General features: G+C 42.0%; 1 protein-coding gene across 5 annotated transcripts in view; it reads left to right on the top strand.

The window, feature by feature from the left end:
- pclob (piccolo presynaptic cytomatrix protein b) overlaps nucleotides 1–13,601 on the top strand; it is a 46,950-nt gene extending 33,349 nt beyond the window's left edge. For 4 of the 5 annotated variants that reach the window (XM_049722222.1, XM_049722221.1, XM_049722219.1 and 1 more), the window contains 15 exons: nucleotides 859–967; nucleotides 1,812–1,879; nucleotides 1,953–2,194; nucleotides 4,424–4,471; nucleotides 4,960–5,090; nucleotides 5,660–5,686; nucleotides 6,063–6,156; nucleotides 6,710–6,781; nucleotides 6,863–7,154; nucleotides 7,492–7,686; nucleotides 9,063–9,207; nucleotides 9,290–9,348; nucleotides 10,327–10,464; nucleotides 10,756–10,901; nucleotides 11,024–13,601. In XM_049722222.1, the coding sequence (XP_049578179.1) occupies nucleotides 859–967; nucleotides 1,812–1,879; nucleotides 1,953–2,194; nucleotides 4,424–4,471; nucleotides 4,960–5,090; nucleotides 5,660–5,686; nucleotides 6,063–6,156; nucleotides 6,710–6,781; nucleotides 6,863–7,154; nucleotides 7,492–7,686; nucleotides 9,063–9,207; nucleotides 9,290–9,348; nucleotides 10,327–10,464; nucleotides 10,756–10,901; nucleotides 11,024–11,167 (1,910 nt within the window). In that variant the 3' untranslated portion in view covers nucleotides 11,168–13,601. The remainder of the gene's footprint in view (nucleotides 1–858; nucleotides 968–1,811; nucleotides 1,880–1,952; nucleotides 2,195–4,423; nucleotides 4,472–4,959; nucleotides 5,091–5,659; nucleotides 5,687–6,062; nucleotides 6,157–6,709; nucleotides 6,782–6,862; nucleotides 7,155–7,491; nucleotides 7,687–9,062; nucleotides 9,208–9,289; nucleotides 9,349–10,326; nucleotides 10,465–10,755; nucleotides 10,902–11,023) is intronic. The other variant, XM_049722220.1, reaches the window with a different exon arrangement.
- Nucleotides 13,602–13,842: the final 241 nt, after the last annotated feature.

Below are 13,842 nucleotides of genomic sequence, written 5' to 3'. Positions count from 1 at the left end.
TTCTTTCAGTTTACCTTGCACGGTGTTAGTCATTAGGCTATTTTTAGCAATTCTTACACAGCAGAGGCAATTCTAACACACTGAGGTGCAATTTGCAAACAGGAGGGATTAGATGCTCAAACCAAATCTCACAAATACAGCTTGTTTTTCATGATTATCTGTAGTGTTTATCCGCAGTGGTGACCCTCTCATGGTAATTTTGACTAAGGAGGAAGGTTACTCTATCTTTAAAAAGCTGATGTGTAGCTGAGAGTGCACCACATGCTGAATGGGGACGACGCAGAGCGCGGCACGGCAGAACATGCCTGCAGGTGCAAACCCAAATAAGCTGAGAAGAAGGAGGAGGTAGAGGACAAAATGAATCACGTGGGAGGCTACATAGTGAAATCTTTGGGCAAAAAGACATAAATAAATAATTTTGACTAGCGAGAAGTCATTCAGTACAATTTTTCAGCAAATAGCTTCAGTTTGCATTGCTGTGGTCTTTGTTCATTGTGCAAATCAACTATCAACATGAATTGACAAATTAGATGCACTAATAAAAAAATTTACACATAGTACAAGTTCTCACATTTTGGTATGTACACACCATTACCAAGTACTTTTACGTGATAATGTCATTGCATCTTCCAATTGTGAAGAAAATGTGTTATTTATCAAACATTTCTTGAGCATGGCATCTGTTCAACACACGAGCAGCTGCAGTGGAAAAAGTGTTTTCCAGTCTGCGAAATGTCACTTTTAAAGGCAACACAGCTCACAATAATGACCAAAGCTGTCATGAGCACAGACAATCCAAAACCTTAAATATTCTTATTCATATCTAATTTTTTTTTCCCTCCTACGACGCCATTCCAGGCATGCAGGTGCTGGAGTGGAACGGTGTGCAGCTGACGGGAAAGACCTACGAGGAAGTGCAAGGCATTGTGGGGCAGCCATGTGCAGAGGCGGAGCTCTGCGTACGACTGTATGTCACAGCTGCCTACCGTTTTGCTATCTCTCCCTCTGAAATCTCTTTGACATGCTGGATTGACCTTTTCATAATATGGCCAGTGGACTTTCAATTGACACGTGACACATTTAAACTATGTCTGAGAACAAGGCCAATAAAATGATTCTCAACCACTCTGCCTTGGCCAGATGAGATGTAAGGGGTTTGTTTAATGGAGGTGCCATTTGAGTTTGTAACTCTGAGGTACCCTACCTATAAGGTCCAATGGGTTGGAATATTTCTGGTAAATTAGCAGAGAGAGTCCATGAGAGAGTCCATGAGAATTTATGAGTTAGAAAAAAAAAAATGAGGGAATTTTTGACATTCAAAACTTCCATGGGAATTAATAAGAAACAATTTGAAACTGAGAGTGATTTATTGTAAAGGTATCATATTCAAGCATAATTCAAGTTTCATTTTGTCATAAACTAATATTATTGCAAAATCTCTGACTACAAATGTGGCTATTACATGACCTGTCGTTTTCCTTTACTTTGAAGCTCCTTGACCTCACATTGACCGGTCGTAATTTGAAAAACTCCTAAGATACCGAATTCCCCATTGATAGCTAACCTTCAGTTCTTTTACATTTCTAATCTATTCTTGTTAATTCCCATGAGGTGTTCAATTTGTAAAATTCCCTGAATTTTGCAACCATAGTGACGTCATGGTGAAAAGGTCTATACGGCTGATCTCTGCATGACTTTATTTCCCTCCACACCCTTCTGTTCTCACTTCACATCCTCATCATCTGACCACTCTTATTGATTGTTGCACTGGTTGATATTACAAATGTCCCCAAATGTATGATTTCAAACAGCGACCTTAACATGCTGTCCGATCCCGAACACCCACAAGTTCTGGATCACCACGTCCAGCTTAAGACTGGTATGTACAATGGATTTACATGCATGTGTATTACACTATCGCTATGTGACGACACAGTTGCTTGTTTCATTAGGAGGCCAACGTTCTCCCGGTGTCGATCCCAAGCAGCTGGCTGCTGAGCTGCACAAGGTTTCACAGCAGCAGGCGCCGGGTGCGATGGGCACAGGTCTTGAAGGACCCGCCGGTCTGGGCGTACTGTCGGCACTGGAGCGATCGGCTCTGCTGCATTCCGGCCCCGGGTCAGCAACATCCAGCGGGGTGCCCAGCCCTGGCCAGCCTGCGTCGCCTGCCATAAATAAGAAACAACGACACAAGGTACTCAAGTGGAAGATGAAATGAATTATATTATTAGATGTATTTATTCATTATATTATTATTACCGTATTTGCCGGTGTATTGGTCGACCTTTTTCGATCCAAAATCGACCGAAAAAAATCGACCTCGACTTATACACCGAGTCATAAAATTTAACTTCGTATTCATCGCTTCAAATGTGATGGTAACCAAGGCCGTTTCTCATGCATCTCATTGTGCGTTGCACTTAGAAAATTTGAACCGGGCGGCGTGCGCGAGTGCGCGGCCCGCTGGAAGTCCAATGAGGCGCCGCGATCTCCTCCGCGGTGCTTATAAACAGCCGATCCGCTCGGCAGGGGCTATTTTCGGCCACTTGGCGCGTGCGCACGGCCTCCCGGATGTGCCGGGCGGGTGCGCGAGCTCGCCGGCCGCTGGAAGTCCAATGAGGCGCCGCGATCTCCTCCGCGGTGCTTATAAACAGCCGATCCGCTCGGCGGGGGCTATTTTCGGCCAGTTGGCGCGTGCGCACGGCCTCCCGGATGTGCCGGGCGGGTGCATGAGCTCGCCGGCCGCTGGAAGTCCAATGAGGCGCCGCGATCTCCTCCGCGGTGCTTATAAAGTGCCGATCCGCTCGGCTTGGAGCTATTTCCGGCCTCCAGTTGGTGCCGGGCGGCGTGCGCGAGCTCGCCGGCCGCGATCTCCTCCGCGGTGCTTATAAAGTGCCGATCCGCTCGGCTTGGAGCTATTTCCGGCCTCCCGTTGGTGCCGGGCGGCGTGCGCGAGCTCGCCGGCCGCGATCTCCTCCGCGGTGCTTATAAAGTGCCGATCCGCTCGGCTTGGAGCTATTTCCGGCCTCCCGTTGGTGCCGGGGGGCGTGCGCGAGCTCGCCGGCCACGATCTCCTCCGCGGTGCTTATAAAGTGCCGATCCGCTCGGCTTGGAGCTATTTCCGGCCTCCCGTTGGTGCCGGGCGGCGTACGCGAGCTCGCCGGCTGCGATCTCCTCCGCGGTGCTTATAAACAGCCGCATGCGCACGGCCTCCCGGAATTTGAACACATTTCGTCAATAAATTTCGCATATTGAATTTTGAAGTTTAATATAATGCAACAATTCAGCTCGACTTATACAAAGGATATATCATAAAATCGTAAATTTCCGTCGAATTTTAGGGGGTCGACTTATACACCGAGTCGACCTGTACACCGGCAAATACGGTATTAATCATTGGACTAAAATTATATATAAATATATATATACATATTATAATAATTTATACAGATTAGGGATTATATTTTTACATGGTGCAATACTATCCATCCATCCATTTTGAACACCGCCTAGCCTGTTGCAGGGGGTGCTGGAGCCTGTACTCAGTGTTATATAATACAAACAAAATACGAGTATCGAAATTATGATATGAAATGATAACTCTCCCTCCATTCCCCTGTGTCCAGTTCTGACTATCGGGCTGCCTTTTACATGCCTCAGCACCATCCTTGTTCACCTCTGCCATTTTCATTCCATTAGCGTGACATCACATAACGCGTCCAAGGGGAGGCCTTCCCCAGGGAGGAAGGTCAAACTCTATTATGCTTTACATCAGACAATGACAGGCCAATTATGATCCGACAAGTATATGCAATGGAGGTGTGCAAGGTCACATGCACGCATGCACGCACGCACGCACAAACACACACACACACACACACACACACACACACACACACACACACACACACACACACACACACACAAACACACATTGATTTACATCACTTGTTTTGTTTGCAAGGACAATTCAGTTCTCACAAAGATTTACAGTGGATATAAAAAGTTGACACACCCCTTTTCAAATGCCAGGTTTTTATAACACTTTGTAAATGAAACCAAAGTAAATCATTCCTAAAATTTCATTAAAATAATTACCACCATGAATGTGATAACTAAAACATCTGAACTATGTTTGGAGGAAATGAGAGGCACTTTAAATAGTTGGAGGTCTGTTCTGACTCTCATTTAAGATGTGCTGTAATTAGTTGAGTAATCCTGATTAGTTGAATGTTATCCTCATTGAAAAATAGTGATTTTATTTAAAAAATAGGGACAGTTTTAAGTGACCGCAAACTTTTGAACGGTCGTATATGAGTGGGGATGCGGGGGCTTGAGTGGATTATATATTAATATCGTCACGGAATAAAAGTGTTTTTGTTCAACTAATTCAAATCATGGCTTTTTGTTCTCTTTTTTTCAGCCAACAGACATGATAAGGATGTCTCATCCCATTACTGGAGAAATTCAGGTATAAAACACATTGCATCAACAGTGAGTAATAGTAGTCGTAAGAGCTTCAATGGCGTCTGCCTGCCTTGGAGTAAGATTAACCGCACCTCTTAGATCGCCAGAGTGAGCAAAGATTAACTACCATAGCGGTGCATTAAATGGTTGCACAGATCGGCAAAAGTTTGGAGGTGGGAAGGAGTCACTGTACAGACTGGAGCAAAATGAGCACCAAGCAAAACTTGCAGAGGAAAGAAACTCATAGAGGACAAAGCTATTTGAGGACACTGGGACAAAGCCAGTGTTGAGATGGTTTAGACTTTATGTACTTTAATTTTACATCTGTTTATTTTGAGCTACTGCAATGTATTTAAGGCAAAAGACTTTCAACAACCTGGAAGATGGCAAACACTTTTTCCTTAATGATACTTTAAAAGCAAATAGACGAATGGAATTCCGGTCTCATCTCTTGGCCGTACACCAACACTAACGATCCGTCTCCCAACTCAGCTGCAGATCAACTACGACAGGAATGTGGGGAACCTAATTGTTCACGTGCTCCAGGCCAGAAATCTGGCGCCGAGGGACAACGACGGCTACTCGGACCCTTTTGTCAAAGTCTACCTGCTGCCTGGACGAGGGTAAGCATCTGCGAGCGAGTAGTCATGTCTCTATGAAATACAGTGCAACATATAGAAACGTTTTCATTCCTTATAAGCGAGCAAACTTGCAAATTCAGCAGTTTTAAAATGGTTGCTTCCCCTGCTGTAACCATGTTGTTGTTGCTGCTCTGACTGCTCTCTTCGTGAGAGCAGGAAAATAGCCCAGGGATCAATAGAGCCATTAGACTCCCTAACAGTATTAAAGAGTTTGTACGCAGCAGGACTCGTTCCTCTCCATGTGTATGTTCAACGTTGTTGTCTGACATAGCAGATAGTAGAACAACACTTTTGATTTGCCTGTCGGCCAGTTGCGTTCAAGTTTTGATGCTTAGTCATGCATTTCCAAGATGTAACCCTAACCCTGTCTGTGTTTGTATGTAACCTTGGAGAGAGTATATCGGTCCGTTTCACTATCCTTTGACTGACTTTTCTTTGAGCTCGTTGGGCTTCTCTGACTGTTTTTTTTTTCTGTTCTTTGTTTTTTTGTTTTTTTTGTTTTTCTTATTTGTGACAATCCGCCCTCCTCTTCCTCTTCTGGACTCCCTCAGCCAAGTAATGGTTGTCCAGAATGCAAGGTAGTGTGGTGCTGATCTTTGCTTTCAGTTAGTGGTGTTGTGTATTTTTTTTCTACCCTTCCCTTCAAATTCTGTGATTTGTTACTCATCCTTTTTGTTCTTTGTATCTCTGCTCGGTGTAGTAATGTTAAGACAAACTGTACCATGATTTCTGCTTCTTCCACATGCCTCTCACCTTCAAATCTCCTGTGCCTCTTTTGTACAAGAATCAATGGAGGCATTTATTACTTCATCTCTTTCAAACCATGATTTTTCAAACAGTCATATTGACAAGCATCTTATTCCTTTACGTTCATGTGTATGGAATATAATTCAGTCTACTGGCAAGATGGGCAAATGGTGATCAAGTATTTTGTGTGTTGCCGCAATGCCGCAGTGTGGACAACAAGAGAAGGACGAAATATGCCCAGAAGACCATAAACCCAGAATGGAACCAGACTGTCATATACAAGAACATCCATCTGGAACAGGTACATGTCACGCATGCACGCATATTCACTTTGTGTTTTCAGATTCATGTTCCAATAAACTATAACAACGCATGAGCACACACAAACGCACCCAATCATCTTTAAAATCATTGTAATGCATTAACACATGCATCCAGATGTTGATTTTCATTAGTTGCTTTGTTTGGAATGACATTTAAGTCCCCACAAAAATTTTATTTTGTTTAAAGCCATAAAAACGCACACAAATGCTTGTGCACATCCACTTTGAATTATATCACTCATTTTAGCACAAAGAAATACACACTTCCTCTCACGCACGAATAAAATGCTTTCATACGCACGAGTGAAACATTCTCTAACGCTACTGAAACGCTTTCAGACATACTAGCTAAACGATCACACAAATGAATGCTGTTTTTCTTCCACTCACTAACTTCTGAAACGCCCTCTCACACTTCTGAAATTCATTGCCTCTTACACATTAGAGCATTTCATTCATGTATGTGAGAGGTTATTCTGAATTGTGCCCATGACAGTTCCACATGAGTCCCTTTTCTCCTCTTCAATCTAGCTTAAGAAAAAGACCCTGGAGGTGACAGTGTGGGACTACGACAGATCCTCATCTAATGACTTTCTGGGAGAAGTGAGTCAAAGCCTTTGTCTTCAAACAAACCCAGTAAATCTTCATCGGGGCTCACTCTGCAATGTTTGTGTTTGAGTTCAGGTCTTGATCGACTTGTCCAACACGACTCAGCTGGACAACACACCCCGCTGGTTTCCACTCAAGGAACAGAGCGAGAGCATTGAGCACAGCAGAGCCCACCAGGGGGTTCAGGGGCCGCCCGGGTCTGGAGCCGGGCAGGGGCACGGTGTCCAAGGTCACCTGTCAGGGTCTGGCATGGGGCCTGGGCACGGTATGGGACAAGGGCCAGAGCAGGGAGAAGGGAACTACGATTCACCCGTTAACTCTGTAATCAAGAGCAGAAGCCATGGAATCTTCCCTGATCCTTCTAAAGGTAAGGAGAACACATGGCATACGACAGGTAACCAAAGCATATAGGGCCACTCGTCCACTGTAAAAACGCTGACACCTACAATTGGGATTGTCTACATCTGCTCACCTATGCAAGAGCAGGGAACGTTTAGGTTCCAAGTGACGTGTATACACTCACCAATGGCAAATCCATTCATCATGTTCCACAGCTGCCTAGCATGATGTTTTATTTGTAGAAAGCCTTGACAGAATAAATGCTAAGTGAATGCTGTCTAGCGTCCTTCCTGCTAGGTAACAACGATAAAAAAAAATAAAAAAAAGGATGCTAACACAATAAATCCACACTACCGTCACAACAGATTCGCAGATGTTGTCCTTGGAAAAGTCTCACAGCAGCCCAGGTAGCTCCAAGTCTTCCTCGGATGGCCAGCTCCGTTCGCACGGGCCGTCGCGGAGCCAAAGCAAGAGCAGTGTCACCCAGGCCCATCTGGAGGATGCAGGGATAGCCATCGCTGCCGCCGAGGCTGCCGTGCAACAGTCCCGCCTGCAACCAAGTAAATCCCTTCCCTACCCTTGATGCACATCCTTTGACACACTTCTCCCCTATTTTTTCCACTCCCCACTTGTGCATGTAGCTAACACTAAAACAGCTACCTAAACAGTTTCACTTTTTGAATTTACTTCCAGTGAACCCTTGTGCGTTTGCGATATAGCATTCCTGAGTTTCATGTATTTTTTTTCCTTTTATTAGGAACCTTTCCACCGTTATTATATCGAATACTGAACAATGTAAAAGTCCTGTTCATAAAACAAATGAATATGCTTGTTTTCCTGGATTTAACTCATCTAAAATAAACAACAAATAAAGCCTCTAACTTATGTTATAAATCACCAACCTTCAAATATAACAACCTAGTGTGCATGTGCCAATCCCAAGCATCTGGTTTTTCTAAATCCCTGAAACCAATGCGGGATGGTAGTCCCTGAAGTTAGCAAAATGGACAAAATATAATCATAATAATAATAATAATAGATTTCTATTATGTGTTCTAAAGTATAAAAGCATGACTTCGCAGCTCCCCTGGCTTTTCTACTGCCGCTCTTTGTGTGTGTCTTTGCATGCGTTTACCATGTGAATGCACCACAAGCAAACGGCAACATACACAAATGCACACACACGCCCACATACATGCATATGGCACACAGAATCCCCACCCTACCTGCTACTCCTCCCCGGACCCCAACCCTTTTTACTCCCTCTGCCCTCAACAATTGGCGGTCAAAGCAGCAAACAGCACCATTGCGAGCCTCATCCACCAATGAGCGCAGAGAAAAAGGGAAGGTGAGGCAACATACAAGAACAATAATCAATATCATCCAAAGAAATATTAAAATGATTTAAACCTTAATATAAGATTGTAAATGTGTGAATAACAGACATGATAGATATAAATATTGTAAGAAATGTTTCCTCATTTGTAAATATGTATATGTATTCTCTTAATAATATGTTCTTTGTATCAATTGATTTTATTTTGATTATAATTACTAAGTCACTGATTTTATTCCAAATATGGGCACTTGTTGGCATGGGTGGAACAACTTTGCCAGAATATTAGGTACACCCACAGTCACGGAAGCGTCAATAAAACAACTAGTACAACTGCTGACTTATCGGTAATAAAATAGTGACTAAAGAGTCAGTCAGTCTATAGCATAAACTAATAGTAATATAGTGACTATAGAATATACTGCTAGTAGCAGTAATACTACAGTATATGGTGTAAGGAAATAATATGATGCAACAAAGGTCTAATAAAAACCTACTTAGTAGTACTAAAATAATAATAATAATAATGGTAAAGTAGACGATATATGCCATACAATATATATATAAAACACTCTCTCTCTCTCTCTCTCTCTATGATAGGACCAGGGCACCGTCTGGGCGATGTCTCAGGGCCAGTGGTGCTGTCTGCCCCAAGTCTGGTGAGCGATGCCTACGGGGGTGGTCTGGATGGAGGTGAGGGTGGAGGGACTGGAGTGGACAGTGCCATATTTCAAGTCCCGCGCATGTGAGAGAAGACATTAAAAAAACATTTAAAACTCTGCTATGACTGACAGTGCCAATGCTAATGGTGTTTGTCCTTGTCGCAGTGGTACGACAATTCCCAACGGAACGGACAAAAACCACATCGGAACTCCTGAGAATGAAGGCAAGCGGCTTACTTTGAGAACTCGAGGACAGTGAATGTAGCATATTCATAAATTTGCAGATTCTCGCACTTTTTGGTAACCTGACATTTTGATATTCACCAGCAAACCTTCACTGTTTTTGTGCTAAGGCCAAAGCATGTAGATGTCCTCTAAATATTGTAGTTTGTACAACTGACATGTAGACTGATGATATTTTGGACATTTTTCATTTTAGCTCAAGTTACTCAAAACCAGAGATAAACTCTTAGTACAAACAGTTAAAAACACAAATATAAAACAAAAACAGAACGTGCATGAAACACACACAACTACTGAACTAACCACCTCATTGCAACACCTGATAGGACTCGCTAGGCCACGCCCCTTTAAGGCACACATCAACACACACATATACAACAGTTTGGGTGTGTGTGACTTGCGTCTTAATTGTACCTTATATAAACAGTTCATTTCCTTACATTCTCTTGAAATATGAAATACTTTTTATAATGAAATGTAAACCATGTCTCAATTGTGTTTTGAGTTGGGTTGGGCTGTCTCGGGACGACAATAAGAGCGTTCTCATATTTGCAGTATGTGTCACCACCTGCTGGCCACTCATTAAAATGACAGTAGCCTTTTTCTCTTCAACTGTGGACGTGCCATAATTGAGAAACTTTAGACACCCCTGTTGAAATGCCAGATTTTTGTGATATAAAAATGGAACCAAAATAATAATTTCATAGCTTTTTCCTCAGTTAATATGACCTATAACCTTGAAAACCCAATTGAAAAAAATATTTTTAGAGCGGAAGTAAGGAGAAACACTCGATGATGTGATTGCATAATTGTGCACACCCCTTGTAACTGTAAATGTGGCTAATCAGTCACATTGAAACTCAGTCATCACGCAGCAGCCACCATTTAAAGTGCTTCCCATATAAAGTTCAACCATTCTAGCAGGCCTTTTTATTTTTGACCACGAGCCTTTGTTGTAGGTGGGAAAACTCAAGTGATGGGTGAGATCAAGGTGGCCTTGAAGAAAGAGGTGAAGACAGACGGCGACCAGTTGGTCCTGGAAGTCCTGCAGTGCAGAAACATCACTCACAAGTTCAAAAGTCCCGACCATCTACCAGGTGGGGTGAACTGCAACTGTGTTTTTACATGTGGATATCAAACCATAACTCCGAAGAGAGGTTCATTCCTGGAAATATTCCAATAATATTCATGGGAAGTTACACAGCTTTTGAGCTTAATCTAAACATTGTATTTTGTCTTCTGAAGATACCCTTGCGAAATAATATTTTCAAAGCATGATATTTCAACACATTTATCTGTAAGCACTATTTTTGATGTCATTTTAAATAATTTGGCAACCTGAGTCTGAAATGAAATGTTTGTCTTCTATCGCCCCCATGCTCCATCAGACCTGTACGTGAAGCTGTACGTGGTCAACGTGGCCACTCAGAAGAGGATCATCAAGAAAAAGACCAGGGTTTGCCGTCACGACCGGGAGCCTTCTTTTAACGAGACCTTCCGCTTCCCACTTAACCCCACGGGACACTCTATACAGGTACGCCAAAAAAAAAGAAGTCAGTACACGCTGCAGTCTTGTTATGGTTTTATGGTTCTGTGTTCTGACAAACATGACAGTTGTGCAAAACATGGAGCCGCTTTATTGTTCTGCCCTTGCAGCTTTTCCTGGTCTCCAACGGAGGCAAGTTTGTGAAGAAGACTCTGATCGGGGAGGCCTACATCTGGTTGGACAAGGTGGACATGAGGAAGAGGGTGGTTAGCTGGCACAAGCTGCTCGTCAGCTCGGCGCCCAGCAACCTCTGAGCAGATAATGCAATCAGAATCAGAATCATCACCATCATTTCATAAAGAAAAAACATTATATTCATTGACATCCATTCAGGAGGTTTGACATGCTATCAACTGCCAGCATCAACTTGTTTTCCTCATAGCAGAAATGTTGGAATAGTTAGTGACTTGGAGAGAGGTTATACAGAAAATATAAATACGTACATTAATACACAGTATGATGCAGACAGTGTTAAATAATATTAAATATTATATTAATGTTAAATAATAGCATTTGCCTGTTGACAATCTTGGAAAGGTTATAGTATTGCACGCGTTGAAAGACCCAGAATGCTAATTGTCGTTCTAGAATTTGGAAACCACGTGCCGGCGAGTCGCGCTGGAAGTGACGTCATGTAGCCAAGATTGCGGATGAAAATGCAGCCTTTGAATTTGGATACAGCTAATATGCTCTGATTTGTTCGGACTCAAATCCGAAAATGCTGATTCAGTCTTGGTTTTCAACAGCCAGTTGACAAGTCAAGTCACCATCAATTTGTTCACACATATTTTTAATCGTTTATCCCCATTTGGGTTGCAGGCAGACAGTCTAGTCAATTTGACTTTGACCCAGGATTGGTCGCCAGTTCAACGATCGAGGACAAATAGGTAAACAAAAAATATTTTCCATTGAGCTTGCCCTCAAAAAGCGTCCATGTAGACTTGACCATATCCTGACCCTGGATTGGTCACCACTCAATCACTCATCTAGGCAAACACATCAATTCGTAATATCTTGAGTCCTCATTTTGAGTTTGGGTGACCTGGAGGCTATCCAAGCTGACTTTGAGTGTGGAAGGACACCCTGGATTGATCACAAGACACAGACAGACAAACAAGCTCTGACCTTCACTCCGATTGATACTGTAGAGACTTAGTCTTAGATGAACCTAACATTTACGATTTTGTAATGTGATAAGAAGCTGTAGTACTGAAGCTAGGCCCTCTCAACTGTAAGGAAGAAGTGCTTATCACTACTACAAAAAGAAATATTGCTGAAGGATCAAAGAAATGTTCTTATGATACGTGACAGGTTGCCGTAGGGTCCCCATACTTGCCCTCAAGATGTTTACGAGTGGCCCACGACAATGGTCACATGCAGTCAGCCTTTTGCACATAAAGCAGTACCGCGGGGATTGTGCCGACACTCGAGGATGACTAGTGTTCGTTTATCTCGTATCAACACCTCCCTCCCGGTCAAGGTTCCTCTGTGTATGTGTGTGTGCGTATGTGATACTCCCGGTGCAACATGGTGAACCAGCCTACTTCACTGCCTGTGACCAAAAAACACACCGTGGGCACTTAATTACAGTGCAGGTCAACCCTGTATAGTGTCGTGACCATATTGAAGAAAAAAAAAAGTCATAAAACACAAAACGCGTCAATGTGCATATCACTAAATATGAAGAGGCTAAGAACAAGATGTCACTTCAACAGCAAAAAAAAAAACAACTTGAAAATATATTAGAATAAGAAAAAGAAGATGGAGGATTTTTGTGGTATCGTGCCATTTTGTTTTGCTTCTTTTGAGGTACTTCTATGCAACATTTAATTTTTTTGTAATTATATGTCTGTTTAAAAATAAGGTCTACAACAACAAAAAAGGATGGAAAGTATTTTATTTTGAAATGAATTTGAATCTCTTTATAGGCGTGGAAGCTTGTGCACTTTATGGTTTTCCTCATTCATGTGTTGTAATGTTTCTGCACTGGAATGAATTGAAAACGTGACAGTAGAATGTTTAATGTGGCGTGTATTTATTTATGTCTATGTAGCAGATTTTAAAGAACAACAGAAAATATATATGGAGAGAGAGAAATAGATGGGGGAGTTCCACAAAATGGCAATGCACAATCTGACCGGCCCAACGCGAACAGCAGTAAAGCAAGTGAAAGCTTTGTTTCCATGCAAAATTCTCTCTTATTGACTGTTTCCCGGTTCGACTCTTCTTCACTGTCTGTCCAGTTGCCTGTTGATCGTCCAATCATCCATCTGCGTGAATGTGACTTTGACAGTGTACATAAAGTGTTTATTTTCTACAGAGTGAATGTTTATTTTGTCCAAATATGAGCATGCGAGGGGGTGCGAAAAGAGATATAAATTAAATGTACAGTAATTAATGCGTGTCTATAGTTGTACAACAAAGATGAGAGGGAAAAATGTCTTCATGTCGTGGATGTTGCATGTTCGGTCCAACACATTATGTATAAATTGATCTGTATGCTGACTGTAAAGAAATATGCTTGTAAAATGGTCTTGTTTTTCCAACCAAAAAATAATAATAATGTAATGGTTTTGTGGTTGTACACAGGATGTGTTTAGACATTATGCAAATTGTGCTGTAAAAAAAATAAACCCCTCCACGAGTCAGACAGAATAAATATTAAGAAGAGACTATATTACAAATGCAGAGTGGTGTTTGATCTATTCTTTCATGCATGGATTTTCAATTATGTTTCAAAGCACTAGTGACTTCTGCAACCCCCAATAAATCTGCAGTGTGCAGGTTTCAGGCAAAATCCTTTTTATAATAAAATGATTATATTTATTATTATTATTATTGTAAAAAAATATGTTTTCACTTGATCTAAAGACATTATGAATATTTTATATTATAAATACAATTTAATAATGTTTAAAGACAATCTTCT

Source organism: Syngnathus scovelli, chromosome 6 (genome assembly GCF_024217435.2).
Source record: "Syngnathus scovelli strain Florida chromosome 6, RoL_Ssco_1.2, whole genome shotgun sequence".
NCBI classification, from domain to species: Eukaryota; Metazoa; Chordata; class Actinopteri; order Syngnathiformes; family Syngnathidae; genus Syngnathus; species Syngnathus scovelli.
This window is presented reverse-complemented; position numbering and strand designations above follow the sequence as displayed.